Source organism: Protopterus annectens, chromosome 4.part1 (genome assembly GCF_019279795.1).
Source record: "Protopterus annectens isolate FY-2018-M chromosome 4.part1, PAN1.0, whole genome shotgun sequence".
NCBI classification, from domain to species: Eukaryota; Metazoa; Chordata; order Ceratodontiformes; family Protopteridae; genus Protopterus; species Protopterus annectens.
In genome coordinates, this window is record NC_056734.1 from 1,000,711,643 (window position 1) to 1,000,727,436 (window position 15,794).

Here is a 15,794-nt window from a genome sequence, read left to right on the forward strand (position 1 = left end):
CTCTTCCTCCTCCGAGCCATACTGGTCCTTCGGAGCCGGAGGAGTTGGACTTGTTGATTGTGGAACCTTCGTAGCCTACTCTGGAGGCAGTTGGGGTCGCTTATCTTTGTACCCAGATGCCTGGCTTAAAATAAATGACAACTGGGTTCAAAGTATCATTTCCAGAGGATACTTCATTCCTTTCGGTACACCCCCTCCACCGACAAGGAAAATCCCGGACGTTCCACCCAGTTACAGGGAACAAGCAACAGTAGAGGTCCAAAAGTTGCTAAGAAAAAGAGTCATCCAACCAGTCCCACCAGACCAGACAGGATCCGGAACTTACTCAAGATTCTTTTTAGTTCCAAAAAAGACAGGGGACTGGAGACCTATATTGGACCTCAGCAGGCTAAACAAATCTGTCAAAAGAGAAGTTTCGGATGGTCACGCTTCAGTTGATACTTCCCTTCTTTGGGAAAGACAATTTGATGTGCTCGATAGATCTCCAGGATGCGTACTACCACATATAAATGGCCAGACCATCCAGGGATCATCTACGCTTCCGGCTGGGAACCAGTCATTACCAGTTTCAGCCCCCAGAGTTTCACCAGATGTATGGCAGTGGTCACGGCTCACTTAAGTTTAGGATTCCAGGTGTTTCTGTACCTAGACGATTGGCTCCTCACCGCCACCACCAGGCATCAACTCATTCAAGCCAGGGACTCCACTCTGTCACTCTGCAGCCAGCTGGGCATTATAATAAACTCAGAAAAATCTGCCTTGTCGCCACTCGCAACATAGAGTTTTTATCGGAGCAGAACTGGACACCAGCATGCTAAGACTTCCAGTAAAAAGTCTTACAACTCCGTCAGCAGGTCCGCATTCTGATATCCAAAAACAAGGCTCCAGCATCAGAAGTTCTAAAGTTGTTAGGTATGATGGCAGCTGCAATTTTGGCCATACCACTGGGTCATATGCACATGCGGATACTGCAAGGGCTGTTGTTCACTCAATGGTCTTATCAAGAGCTTCCCATGTCTCACCTGATAGTGATCACAAACTCCTGCAAAAAGGATCTTCAGTGGTGGTTGACCTCACTTCATGTCACAATAGGACCTCCCTTTGTTTTACCCCCAGCAGTGGCCACAGTGACCACGGACGCTTCCCTGTTAGGGTGGCGGTGGCATTTTCAGGGAAGGACAGCCCAAGGCACATAGACCGATCAAGAGACACATCTGCATATCAATGTCTTAGAGATGAGAGCAGTACTTTTGGCATTGCAGTACTTCCAGGACTCTCTTCCTCTGGGTACAGTTGCGATTCAGACAGCATGTCAGTGGTCTGGTACTTGAACAAACAAGGAGGAACCAGGTTATATCCCCTTTGTCGAGAGGCCCTAAGAGTATGGCAGTGGGCTATATCCACCCAGCGCTTTCTGTTACCGATGCACATCCTGGGGAAATCCAGCGTGATAGCAGACAAGCTGAGCAGAGCAATTTTGTTGCCCCACGAGGGGTCCTTCAAGAAAGAAATACGGACAGGATATTCCACAAGTGGGGCAGCCTTGCTGCGACCTTTTTGCCAGCCATATGAACAACAATGCAGAAGGTATTTTGCCCTGATTCCCCCTCTGAGAGAAGCCCCAAGGGATGCACTCATTCACGATTGGCCTCCCGGCCTCCTCTATGCATTTCCACCAATCCCATTGATGCCCAAGGTTCTACAGAAAGCAAAAACTCTGGGAAGGACCATCATTCTAATAGCCCCTCATTGGCCTTGTCAGATTTGGTTCCCCTTCCTTCAACATCATCTTTTGGAGGACCCTTGGATTCTGGACCCAGTTCCGGACCTTCTGACGCACTCGTCGGGGGAACTTCCTCCCTCTCTGCAGTCCCTGAAGCTGACAGCTTGGCTGCTCCATTTCCCATCATAGCCAGGTTCCATAACCTTTCCAATGACACTAAGCAAATTCTCTTATCCTCTCATAAATCCTCTACGAGGAAGCTATACCTTAGCAAATGGAAAAAAATTTCTATATGGGCCTCTAAAAACAATATTGATCCTTACCAAGCCCCCTATGGCCTCCATTTTACAGTTCTTGACCATGATCTTCAACAAAGGAGCTGCAGCAGCAACTGTTCGGGTTCAACTTGCTGCCATTTCTAATTTTCATCTGGATTCAAAGGATTGAATATTATGTCACACAAATTATCCAGAGCCTTTCTCAAAGGGACCTTTCATCTCAGACCACCTGTGAAATCTCCCTATTCCCCATGGAATCTAAATGTTATGCTTTCTCGCATTATTCTTCCTCCATTTGAACCATCTTCCTCATGTGACTTCAAATTTTTGTCATGGAAGACGATCGGAATCTAAATTTTATGCTTTCCTGCATTATTCTTCTTCCATTTGAACCAGCTTCCTCATGTGACTACAAATTTTTGTCATGGAAGACTATCTTTTTAGTAGCTATTACTTCCGCCCGCAGAGTGTCAGAGCTTCAAGCCTTGTCCATTAAACCTCTTTAATTGATTTTCCATGCTGACAGAGTCTCACTTCGGACAAACCCCTTTTTTTTGGCTGAGGTTTGCACTAAAACTAATCTCAACCAAATTACTGATTTGCGTTTTATTTCCCAATCACTCCAACAGTGTAGAATACATGCTGCACAAACTTGATGTTCACAGACAACTCAGATTTTACTTGGATAGAACAAAAGATTTTAGGAAATTAAAACGGCTTTTTGTTTCCTTTTCAGACTCCAGGAAAGGTATGCCAGTAGCTAAAACAACTCTGTCTAAATGGTTATCTGATTGTATCACATTTGCTTATTAAGCTGCCAATATGCCCTTACAACATAAAATTAAAGCTCACTCAACCAGAGCAGTTTCTGCATCCTCTGCCTTTTCTGCCAGACTCCCTATTGATAACATTTGTGCAGCAGCCACTTGGTCAAGACCTCATACCTTTATCACTCATTACAAAGTTGACAGGGTCTCCTGTGGATCCACTGTCCTGAAAAATATACTCCCATGAGCCACCCGGGAGAGATGATGCTTGGGACGCTACCCATCAGTAAGAATGAACGGCTAGTTAGAACAACTTCACATAAAGAAGTTATGTACTTACCATAATGTTCCATGTGAGTTGTTCATGTCGCCTTCATTCTTACGTCCCTCCCTCCTACCCCATCCTGGGCTTTTAGACCGAGATGCTGGATCCTTCCTGGTTGCTCAACCCTTCTATACTTTCTCTTATGGAGTGATAGAATGACATATGGTATTATTATGTGCAGCAAACAAGATCTGAGGTAACTATAGATGCATCATGGAATAGGGACTTGGCCTCGAGCTATTTGAAGACCTCAAGCTTTGCAGTAGGCCGACTCGGAGTGAGGGATCGGCTCCGAACCCATTAGTATGAATGAAGGCAAGATGAACAACTCACATGGAACGTTATGGTAAGTACATAACTTCTTTTTTGAACATGTTGACTTTCTAAAAATTCTTGAAGCAAAACAACCATTGAAGCTGTCTTTATAAATAGTGACAGCAAGGTAATCAATGACAAGTCAATATTAGATTGGATCAATGATACGTTAGTATTAGATTTTAATTTAATTTTATTAGATTTTAAACGCTTGTAATTAAGGTCATATCATCTATGTTTCACCCTATAAAATGTAATGTTTAATTAAATTTAAAGGTTCTGATGAAGTCCCTGTTTTTTTGGGACGAAAGCGCATGACCATGTTTTAGAACGTTTATTTACTGTTTTGGTTTGTGTAGAAGTGTGTCATATAAAGTTATTCATATAGTTTTTCTTCAGACTTTTTGGTCTTTTTTTTTTCCACACCTTTACAGAGTATTCATCAATTCTGTCAAGAATTCTCAGTACTTTGACCTCTACATGAGCCCCTTTTGGTTTCTTTTACTAGTTGATGAACGTTGGCTGCATGGAACACACTGTATTTTTCTATTACTAATCTGTAAAATCTGTCAACTCGTTACACTCCCAGCAAATATATTCCCAATTACCTCTTCTTTCCCATTACACTTCCAACATTTGCTGTCTACCTGAGGAAACATTTGGAGTCTTCTTGGAGTATAAAAATGTCTATATAAACATTTCCAAGCAAAAATCCTAAATCTTCTAGATTTTATTGTATATTTAGGAGACAAAACATATATCCCCCCCATTGTTTCTTTGTAAATTGTTTATCCAGTTTCTCTTCCCAATCCTTTCTAAACTCCTCTAATTTTGACCCTGTTAGGTTTGATTCCCTTTTCTGTGGCCCCTTCTGCAGTACCCTTCCTTGGAGCTGGATCCCATTCCAGATCTGATCTCTCACCCAGCAGTCTTAGACACACCCAACCTCCGGATTCTCAAATTATCAGCATGGTTTCTCCAATTCCATTGGTGGCCAGAGATCCCAAGCTGTCTGATAGAGTAGTTCACATTTTGTCCTCTTCCTAGAAACCATCTACTCTCAAGAAAGTATGCCAGTAAGTGGAAGTGCTTCACTTTATGGTACTCTTCTAAAAGTTTAGAAACCTTTTTCTGCACTTTTGAATGCCATTCTTGATTTCCTTGCTGATCTGATTCATTCTGGATCTAGTTATTTCACTATTGAAGTTCAATTAGCTGCTATTTCCAACTTTCATATTGGTAGAGATAATACTCTTCCTCAGAGGTACGTTCTTGGTGGGACATCTTATTCGGGATTCTGTTCTTCCTTGGGGTTTAATTTATGCTTCACATTCTTGCTGGTCCTCCTTTTGAGCTTTCAGTTGACAGTCTCTTTGAAGTTGTTCTCTTGGAAGACTCTTTTCTATGTGGCTGTCACTTTGGCCAGGCATGTATCAAAATTGCAGGCCTTATCCTCAGTGTCTCCATATCTGATCTTTCATTAGGATAGGTTTTCTCTCAAAATGGATACTGCCTTTTTGCATTAAGTGATATCAGAAACTCTTTAATCAGGCCATTCATTTACCAGTGTTTTTCTCCAATTTTTCAAACAAGGATGAATATTTATTGCACTGCCTTGATGTTCACAGGCTACTGAGATTTTATCTGACTAGAGCCAGGTTCATCAGGAAGTCTGACTAGCAGTTTGTTTCCTTTCGAAAGGCTCGATTGGGCAAGTTGTTGTCCAAGTCTGTCTGATCCAGATGGCTTTCTGATTGGATTTCATGGGAAATGTGACACTGCCAGCCCAGCTATCTGGGATTTTGTAAATAATCATATGTCACTTGTGAACATTAATTAATATGATTCATATTCTTGCCTTACTAATGTAAGAGAACTATATGATGTTCTTCGTCTCCCATTGCTGCAGTCCTTACATATGGGTAGTCCGCTGTCCACAATCGGCCCGAATACCAAAGGGCTAGAACCGGCGTCGGTCATCGGCGCCCGAGACTGACGTCAGTACGTGCCAGTACAAATGCGCATGACCGACGCCATATACTCAGTCTTTCTTGCCGCGTGGTCCTAAGCAGAAGCAGCCTTTTGCAAGTGCCGTTCGGCGTTCTGGAATTGTCGGTTTTTGAGTTTCAGACCGGAGACCAAGTTGGGCTAAGTACCCCGTTGGGGACACTTTTGTCTTTTCCTTGCCTCAGTATTGACGGATGTCAGAAAAAGTTAATAACTGTATTTCTTGTGGGAAACAGATTCCTCATAGGGATTACCATTCACTCTGTATTCCTTGTTTAGGGCCTGAGCACGACGTGGTTGGGTGTCGCTTTTGTGCTACTTTTAACAAGCATACTATTAAACGTCGGTTGGACTGTGCTAAGCTTGTGTTTGGTAAACGTTGTAATTACAACATGCCATCGGATTCTCCGACGCCTGGTTCTTCTAAGAAACGCAAAGAGAAGGCTTTGCGGTCCAAACAGGATGAGTCGTCCACTCCGGACGCTGGTTCTGTAGAACCACCGAATACTATAGCGGCTCCTTCTGAAAGTTTACCTGAGTCTCAAGGGGAGCCTTTGTTACTACAGGAAGTGGCTTCTCCTGTGTTAGGCCAGGCTGAGGGTGCTTCTCAGATGTTGGTGGTTCCCTCCCCTCATAGGGTAGTTAGGCCTCCTCTTTCTCAAAGCAAAAGCCATTCTAAGTCTAAGTCTGCCCCTGCTGGTGCTAGTCCCCAGGGTCCAGCTCCTAGGAAGCACATGTTAAAGATGGCTGAAGATTTGATAACTTTAATTAGGGGTTCTATGCCCCCCCCCTGAGAAGAGGCCCAGGGTACAGACAGAGTTGGAGGGTTTGGTTCAGTCTTCCAATGAGTCAGATTCTTCTGTGGAAGAACTTCAGGATTTCCCTCCCTATTCTGATTTGGAGGCTGAGGACACTACTCCCTCTGCGTCCCCTCCAGAAGATTTTTCTTTCTCTGAGACTTTGCATTCCATGAGGGAACATTTCAAATGGGAAGGCCAGGATTATTCTGATTCTCGTAAAAGGCTAAGATAATTCTTGTTTTTGCCTCAGCATAGGCCCTTGGCTATTCCTCCTGTACTGGATGTTGTTCAGAATGTATTTTCTGAGGCTGCCCTTAACCCAGATTCTCTGCCTCCTGCCCCGGTTAAACCAGATAGATACTACAGGGTTCCGGAAGCTCACAAGTACTTATATAAGAGTCCTAGGGCTGATCCAGAAACTATTACTCAAGGCCCCAAAGGTGTTAGGGCTTCTGTGGTTAAGAATCCAGTTCCTCTGGACAAGGATGCTAGGGCCCTGGATAGGTGGGGTAAAAAACTGTATACCTCTTCTACTTTGGCTATGAGAGCTTTAAATTGTCAGTTTCATATGCTCAGGTATCAAAATTATTTGCTGGGCCAATTGAAATGTACAGTAGATGCTTTAGCTGAAGGTATTGAATGTAAGGAGCTTCAGGATTTAGTGCATGCTTCAGACCAAGTTGGTAAGCATTCTTTGCAGTTTGATTTGATGCTTTACTGGCTTATTCCAGAGTGGCTGCTACTAGTTCAGTTGTTCGCAGGCATGCCTGGCTTAAAGATCAGACCTTGTCAGAGCATGTTAAGGTTCGAATTATGGATGCTCCTCTGCAATCTGATGTTCTTTTTGGCCCTCCAGTAGAGTCAGTTTTGAAAAAAATGGAGGAAAAAGCTAAGTCTATGCAGACGGTTAAGGACTTTTTACAAGTTCAGCCCCCTAAGTTCAGTAGAAATTGGCCTGCTAAGGGATGGTCTTTCCCCTCTTCGGATTATCAATCTAGGGGCAGGTCGAGGCGAGGTAGAGGTAGGGCTTCCTCTCAGGGCCCTGTTACTTCTAGGACTTTGAGTTCTTCTACCCTTTCTGCTGGGGAGGGCAGGGGTCAGTCCTTTCGGAAACAGACCCAATGACCTGTGTCTTCAGCTGCCGGACTCTGCCTTGCTGGCAGCTCCTCTAGGAGGAAAACTGGGACTTTTCAAAAGGAATTGGCATTTGGTTACCCAAGACAAATGGGTATTGGACATAATAAATCGAGGCTACAAATTTTATTTTCACACATTCCCTCCTTTCAAAGGTATGCCGGATGTGCCTCATCAGCAAAGCCTGGAAGCACAGGCACAAATTTCTTCTCTGCTTCAGTTGGGAGCAATACAGGAAGTACCTTCTGCAGAAAGGGGCACAGGGTTTTATTCCTGTCTTTTCTTAGTACCAAATAAAGGAAATACTTGGAGACCAATTCTGGATTTGTCCATTCTAAACACCTTTCTGGAAATTCCAAAGTTCAAGATGTTAACACTGCAACAGCTGTTACCTATGTTGGGCAAGGATCACTGGATGGTGACTCTGGATCTCAAAGAAGCCTATCTTCACATTCCTATCAGGCCCAGTTGCAGGAAATTCCTGAGATTTCGGAATGGGGATTTGCATTATCAGTTCTCTGCATTGCCCTTTGGCTTGTCTACTGCACCCAGGGTATTCACAAAAGTCCTGGCTCCAGTAATAGCTTTTCTCAGACTAAAAGGAATTCAAATTTATCCTTATCTGGACGACTGTTTGATTCTGGCTCAAGGCAAGCACGAACTTCTTCAACATCTGCAGTATGTAATGACAGTTTTAAGATGCCTAGGGTATTCTGTGAACGAAATAAAGTCCAGTCTAGTACCCTCACAAGAGATGTGTTTTCTGGGTGTAAGACTGAACACAGCTGCTCAGATGGCATTTCTTACCCCGGACAAACAAAGAAATCTTCACCTATACTTCCAACAGTTATCAGTAATGTCCAGGCTGACTGCAAGGACAGTCCTTCAAGCCTTGGGGTTCATGGCATCTTGCATTCTAGTACTTCCCAATGCCAAACTGCATATGAGGAAGCTGCAATGGTATCTCAAAAGCGTTTGGACTCAACACAGCCACGATTTGGACACTGTCATTCGGATTCTGCCTTGCATTCAGAAAGAATTTGTGTGGTGGGCTCAGGAATGTCACCTAAACAAGGGACTCTCTGTGACCCAACCAGAGGCAAGTCAGATATTAACGACAGACGCCTCGGAGTCAGCCTAGCTCATTTCACAGGAAAATGGATTCAAGACCTTTGGCCCCAGAGCTACTTCACTTGCATATCAACATGAAAGAGATGCTGGCAGTTCAATTTGCTTTGGAAGCATTCAAGGGCCTACTTCAACCAGGACTGGTGTTGATTCGAACAGACAACACAACTGTCATGTGGTACATCAACAAGCGGGGAACTCATTCTTACCCTCTTTGCAGACAAGCAATGCTGTTATGGGAAACTGCTTTAAGTCTGCACATCACTCTTCGAGCACAGTTTCTGCCAGGAGCACAAAATTCTTTAGCAGATGTTCTGAGCAGACAGATTGTGGATCCTCACGAATGGAAGTTGGACCCTCAGGTATTTCTTCAGTTGACCATGGCTTGGGAACTCCAGACATAGATCTGTTCGCTTCTCCTCTGAATTTCCAACTGCCACTGTTTTGCACAAGGCTGTTTCATCCAACAGCCTGGAAAATAGATGCACTATCCTTCAAGTTGGAGCAACCTTCACGTGTATGCTTTTCCTCCCTTGCCTCTTCTTCCAAAGGTACTGTTGAAAGTCAGGAGGGACAAACCTTGCATGATCCTTATAGCACCGGATTGGCCTCGTCAGCATTGGTACCCTCTGTTGAGGAGCTTAATTCATGGGACAACTTGGCCATTACCACAGATTCCTCACTTATTGTCTCAGGAAAACAATCATTTTCTCAATGTCAGGGTGCAATCCCTACACCTGACAGCCTGGCGCATTCTGTTTTAAAGAAGGAGGGCCTTCAGCTCCCTCAACAAGTTTTGGATGTTATTTTGGAAGCCAGGCGACCTAGTACTCGAAAGGTTTATGCTGATAAATGGAAGAGACTTTTCTTTGGAGTTCAGCTAAAGGCTTTGATGTCAAATTGCCTAATTTGAGTTGTACATTGCAATATTTGACTGTATTATTGGACAAGGGTTTGTCCTTCTCTTCTGTAAAAGTGCATGCTGCAGCTATTTCTGCTCACTATGATTGTGACCCTCCTTTGTTTTCACATCCATTGGTTAAACAGTTTCTTAGAGGGGCAAAGAATATAAGTCCCCACGAAGAGCTCCTACTCCTGCCTGGGATCTTAATTTTGTTTTGGAAAAGCTGACTCTGCCTCCTTTTGAACCTGCAGCTACAGTTGAATTGAAGTTGTTGTCTTGGAAGACTGCTTTTTTGTTGGCTGTTACTTCTGCTAGAAGGGTATCTGAATTACAGGCCCTCATGGCAGTGGAACCTTTTCTGATTTTTCACAATGACAGAGTTTCCTTACGTACTAATCCTACTTTTATGCCTAAAGTGATTTCTAATGTGGCATTGAACCAATCTATTCATTTGCCTACTTTTTATGCTAACCCCCAAAATAAAGGGGAAAAAGTTTTGCATTCTTTGGATGTACATAGGCAGTTAAGGTATTATTTGAGCAGAACCAAAGAGTTCAGAAGATCTCAACAATTATTTGTTTCTTTTGCTTTGACTTCACAAGGGAAAGCTGTCTCGAAACAAACTATTTCCAAGTGGATTGGCCATTGTATTACTTTTGTTACTCTCATCATGGAAAGGATGTTCCAGTTGGGATCAGGCCTCATTCTACTAGGGCTACGGCCACCTCTACTGCTTTTTGAGAGGGTAGCTACTAAAGACATTCTAGAGGCAGCTACTTGGAGTTCTGTACATACCTTTACAAAGCATTATCATTTACCTCTTTATTCTAGGTCTAGGGCTGGGTTTGCCACTGCAATCTTACAGGGCATGTTAGCAGCTCCTAATGCTATTTAGTTGGCCAGCCTCCCTTTTTTCCGTTGCTCTGGGATTCTACCCATATGTAAGGACTGCAGCAATGGGAGACGAAGAACATAGTACAGTTTTGTACCTACCATAAATGTAGATGTTCGAGGATCTCCATTGCTGCAGTCCAATTTCCCCCCCCCCCCTCCCCCCTTTTAGGTTGGGTTTTGGGTGGTGTTTTTTGCATTCTGGCGTCTGAGGCAAGAAAGACTGAGTATATGGCGTCGGTCATGCGCATTTGTAATGGCACGTACTGACGTCAGTCTCGGGCGCCGATGACCGACGCCGGTTCTAGCCCTTTGGTATTCGGGCCGATTGTGGACAGCGGACTACCCATATGTAAGGACTGCAGCAATGGAGATCCTCGAACATCTACATTTATGGTAGGTACAAAACTGTACTTTATATGTGTATTAAACTACTGTTGCAGAAGTGTGTATTGAACAGGGTTTGTACAGTACTGAGCTTCAAGGATGCATCCACAGTGTACCCTACTGGACAAGAACAGAAATGTATATAAACTCTATACCTGTACAAATGTATGTTTTAATAATAGAAGCTGGAACATATGGCGTTAACTTGCAAAACCTCAAGAAAATAAGCTGAAATTAGTGTTTTACGATTGTGTTATCTCTCAGTTTCAGCTCAGCAGCAGACACAATGTCTAGAGCTAGGAGTTTTTGTATTTTCTTGAGACAGAAATTATTACTAGGTTTCAAATGTAAAAGTGTTTTATTGTTTTACGACTTCCGTGTTCTGCAAACTCCTGAAAGATGTGTACTTCTCACACAGAGATGTTAAAATTCTGTTAGTATCGGTTAGCCTGGGAAGTAAAGTCAGGTGACAAAGAGTGATGTCATCCAAGCCAACCCAGCAGTAATGTTTATTATTAATTTAAAAACTCACTCAGAGACTGGGCATTTTATATTTTGTCTTTGACCTGGAAACATCCATCATCAGCACTTCTGCCTGCATGTTGTATGTAAGTAAGACTTAGGGCATAGTATCTCTTAGATATAGACAGGAATATAGTAAAGATTAGTTTAGATGTTTTCTGTATTTATTTGAGACTGTCTTGCAATGTTGTTTTAAAATATTTCCTGTGATTCTGAACTCTGTAGTTACTGTGTTGTTTGAGCATTGTCTTGTTTTTTATTATTTATCATTAAATATATTTAAACCTATCTTTCTGGCTGATATTTGTGAGACATATTTAAGCTCTTAGAATACTTGGATATGTATTTGGTGACACTGTACAGGCCACTCTAATAGCCTTGCCTTGGTCAGACTACCATTTGGATTATTATTAACATTACACAGTAGGATTGGTCACCCTCTGTAAGGGCCTTATAGTAACTGATAAGTAGGGGTTGGTGGCAGTGATAACTACCTTATAGTCTGGGCAGAAGGGGGCATAGCTAGTAAACCCGTGCCAGCCTTCCCCAGGAGTGTGTGTGTGCGTGTGTGGATGTGTGTGTGTGTGTGTGTGTGTGTGTGTGTGTGTGTGTGTCAGCTACTTGGGCAGGGACACGGACCACTGGTTGGACAGAGAGGGTGCTGGAGGTCTTGGTGTGACCCCTTAGCTGAGATCTTAACCCTATATCTGTGCCAGTGGGGAGTCTTATTGGGGATCTGGAGAAAGTGGGAGAAACCAGACCCAGACTGACTGTGATCTCTGTGTGCGCTTAAGGGAAATTGTACTTCATTGTGTGTACTTGTCATCCTCCCATTGTGTACATCCCTCACTGTTGCCAGTGGTGAGGATTGAGGCTCCTTGATTACTGGGCCAGTGCTGGGGCGTCACAGGGATATAGATTGAAAGGAAAGTCTTTGCCTTGTAAGTCAAATGGTCATTCTGCCAGAGCAGTGGTACTTCGCCCATTTTCTTGAGAGTTTCTATTGATAACATTTGTCTTGCAGCTACTGAGTTGTGACATGAGTGGGTGCACACACCTTTGTGTCTCACTACAAGTTGAAGGTGGACAGAAAAGACAACATCGGATATAAAAGTTATGTACTTACCATAACAATAGATCCATGTTGTCAGTTTCTGTCCAGTTCAACCATCCCTCCCTCCTTCCCCCATCTTGTTTTACATTTCTTCTGAGCATTGGACAACTAAGTTGTTGCGATATCTCTTCCCTTGCCTCCTTTTTGGTGTCCTTGGTATGTGGTGTTGAAGGGTTACAGTTGCAGTTTTGTGGAGAGGGGTAAACTCAGTTTGAGGTAGCTGTAAAGGGGGAGAGCGAGAGCACAAGGTACTATGGCAGAGGAGATGGAGTTTGGGGGATAAAGTCTTTGGAAATGCCAAGTCTCTGATCCCATAACCCACAGGTTGAACTGGACAGAAAAAGACAGCTAGATTTATCATTATTATAAGTACCTAATTTTCGTTTATTGTATAATCATGTTGTCTTATTTTCATTCATTCAAGATTGTGTGCATATATGTACTTCATATTTGAACCTGAGAAATGGTACAACTGTTTTTTGGGGGTTTTTTTCAGAATCCTGCTATAGTTTGTTGCTTGTTTTTATAATAATGTTTTCTTGTGTTTTCATTCATTTATTCAAGATGGTATGCTTGTTAGTTACATTTCTTTAAGTCAGGGTTGAGCTGTATAGGGTCCCTGGAGCAGCCTACTTACTCAGTTAACAAATTTGAATAAATAAAAATCATCAATACAGTAGACTGCAGCTTTGCTATGAATAGTGTCTATAAAATAAATTGAAACGTTTTGTGTAGACATGCGTTGGAAGTGTATGGAGGTAATAAACAACTGCACAGGAACCAAGTTCTTATACATTTAGAAGACTTGTTTACCATGACTTGACCTTATGACTGCATTCCATTACTATGCGAGTTAGTATGCCACCATGGTGCCTGTCTGTGTATAATGTTTACCAAACCTGGGCTGTTGTGTTTATGTGCATGTTGTATTAAATTTTTTCATGTAGTTCACTGATCCATTGGCAGAGGGATAAGCCCTGACTACTGCCCAGGCAACCTGGGTTTGTTTAGTAGCTCAGGAAACTGCCAGAGTAGCAGAGAGTGATGAAAGGTGGATATGAGGGCACTCCCCGTAACATCCCTGGCAAAGGCTAGGGTTTATATAATGGATGTTGTAGTCTAAGAGGGGACTAGGGTGGGAGCATGGCAGAACTTTTGCAGAGGCAAGCAGTAAGCTTCACACTCTCATTGTACACTTGCCATCATAACTTAACCATAGGGAGGGAGGGGAAATGAAGGAAAAGGCCCTAAAAGAGAAATCTGTCTAGCAGATGTAGGAGACCACCATCCGTTAATGCCCTTAGATTCCACACCAGCCCTGGATTGTAACTGGCACAAGTCTGGGGGTAGAATGGAGTGACGGATAGACCTGACGTTGTACATGGGGCACTGGGGAAGGCTATCACAATGGAAGAGGAGTGCATAGTATATCACCAGAAAACTTTTCCATATAGTTTAGAAATTGCATCAGTAGAAGGCAGTCATCCTATAAACTCAGGTCATGGAGAATTATTCAGAAATGTTGTGAGAAAAATCATTCTAGAAGCCATGAGCAGAATTTGAGTGTTTTGAAGAATCTACTAGAGAAATGAGGGCCCTTTTGGAAAAAAAATGATAAATCCATTAGAGACTTACTGTAAAGCCAATATGAGAAAATCTTCAATTAGCAATGAATAGAGAGGAGATAAAAATGTCAGGGAAGCAACCGAGAGGAATACATTGTGTCAAGACCATATTCTTTTAATCGAAAAAAGTAGAGTCTCCCACCAGGTGACCTGGATTAATACACACACTGGCCAATGTGCTTCCACATAATGCACACACACATGTAATGTTCTAGTATACAACGTACAGATAAGAGATGCAAGAAAATGTGCCCAGTGTACCAGATTCTTAGTCCATTCTGTATAAACTGCAGTGTGTGGTACGTTAAATATTAAAATTGCAATTGCTTGCATATCTACTAATAAAAGCCTTTTCAGTTGTGTTCACATGCTTTTTATGACATTTATCTCACCAACTCTGACCCCAAAACTAACTGAAACACCCTTGAAAGGCATATACCTGTTAATGTTACTCCACTGAAAATTAGTTGCTGCTTTCACCACTTATGATTAAACACGTTTGTAAAAGATGAATTGCCAGCTAAAATGCTGCTTAAATGTTTCAGTTTACTCTGTTGCATAGTACTTAATATAAATTGACAGTGGGTTTATATGAGAAGGTACCTCATTTCCTTTTATCTTAATGTGATGTCGGCATACAGCTAATTTGAATGTATGTTTACCATTTTTTTAATCGTAAAATACATCGCTTATGTAATTTCACCAGCAATGTTTTTGACTTAAACAATTAATCAGATGGGTTGTCTCTTGTTATGTGCATTTGAGGCCTATACAACAGAATAATCTAACCTGAAGCAAAACCTTCTTTTGTGTTAAGAAATTGAATTATTTCAAGCACATTGCTCAGTGATAGCATTTCTAAGGCACACCTCACTTTATATTCTGTGTCTGTCTTGTCTTTTTTTTTTTTAAGCTCTTGCCAATTCCAGACTCACTGCCAGTATCACCAGATGATGGCGAACATGCAGATATTTATAAACTCCGTATTCGAGTGAGAGGAAATCTTGAATGGGCCCCTCCAAGGCCGCAGATCATCTTTAACATTCATCCATCACCCAAGTAGGTCTTCTTACTTAAAAGTAAGCTGATTGTGAGATTGTATAAATGTTTGTTTTATTTACAGGGTTTTATTGTTTATGGTATTATTTAATCTTTGTTCAATGCCCTGGAATTTGAACATGTCATAGAGATAAACTTAGCTTATTAGGCTTATTTTGGACTTCATGCACCTCCTGCTGTGATCCTGCTCATTCTTTCCATAGTGAGAGAGTCAGTTGTGACAAGACTGTTACTGAGCAGCAACTGGGGATTTTTTAATGCCTTAAAGTCTGTTGATGCCTGCGTTGCAAATGTTCAGGGGGTGGAAGTACATTTGGTGCCAGGGTGGAGCCATCACCCACTTCCACAACTGATGTAGCCGGTCTAGGTCTCCAATTTGCAGCAGACTTTCATTAGCATAAGCTGGAGATGCATGCCACAAGGCTACCAGCCTGTCCCCTTGGAGAACTGAGCAGGCAGAGAATCTCCACCTGAGCCTGCATCATCTAAGTTGTAGTTTAGTATCTGTCTCTGCACATTGCATTGCCATTACAAAAGTGTATATATTGTGTTCACATGCAGTTTGTGAAAGCACTACCAGAATGCCAAAAGGCTCCCTGTGGTACTACATTTCAGAGGAACTATGCGTCAGTAAGTTTATAGGATTTGCAAAGATGCTTATCTGTTATCTGCTGAAACTGTATCTTTTGCTGCTACTGAAACATTTATTTTGGATTATTTGAGTTATTGCACACTGCAGTTTCACACCTGTCTTTTTGAGAACAGATTTCATTGTTCAAGAATTTCCTTTGTATTATACTGGCAGCTTGTTGAAG

The 15,794-nt window shown here is 42.4% G+C and overlaps 1 protein-coding gene across 7 annotated transcripts in view; it reads left to right on the forward strand.

The window, feature by feature from the left end:
* Positions 1–15,794, forward strand: part of RUBCN (rubicon autophagy regulator) — a 2,564,006-nt gene that overhangs the window by 1,893,144 nt on the left and 655,068 nt on the right. For all 7 annotated transcript variants that reach the window (XM_044070705.1, XM_044070707.1, XM_044070708.1 and 4 more), the window contains one exon: positions 14,834–14,979. In XM_044070705.1, the coding sequence (XP_043926640.1) occupies positions 14,834–14,979 (146 nt within the window). The remainder of the gene's footprint in view (positions 1–14,833; positions 14,980–15,794) is intronic.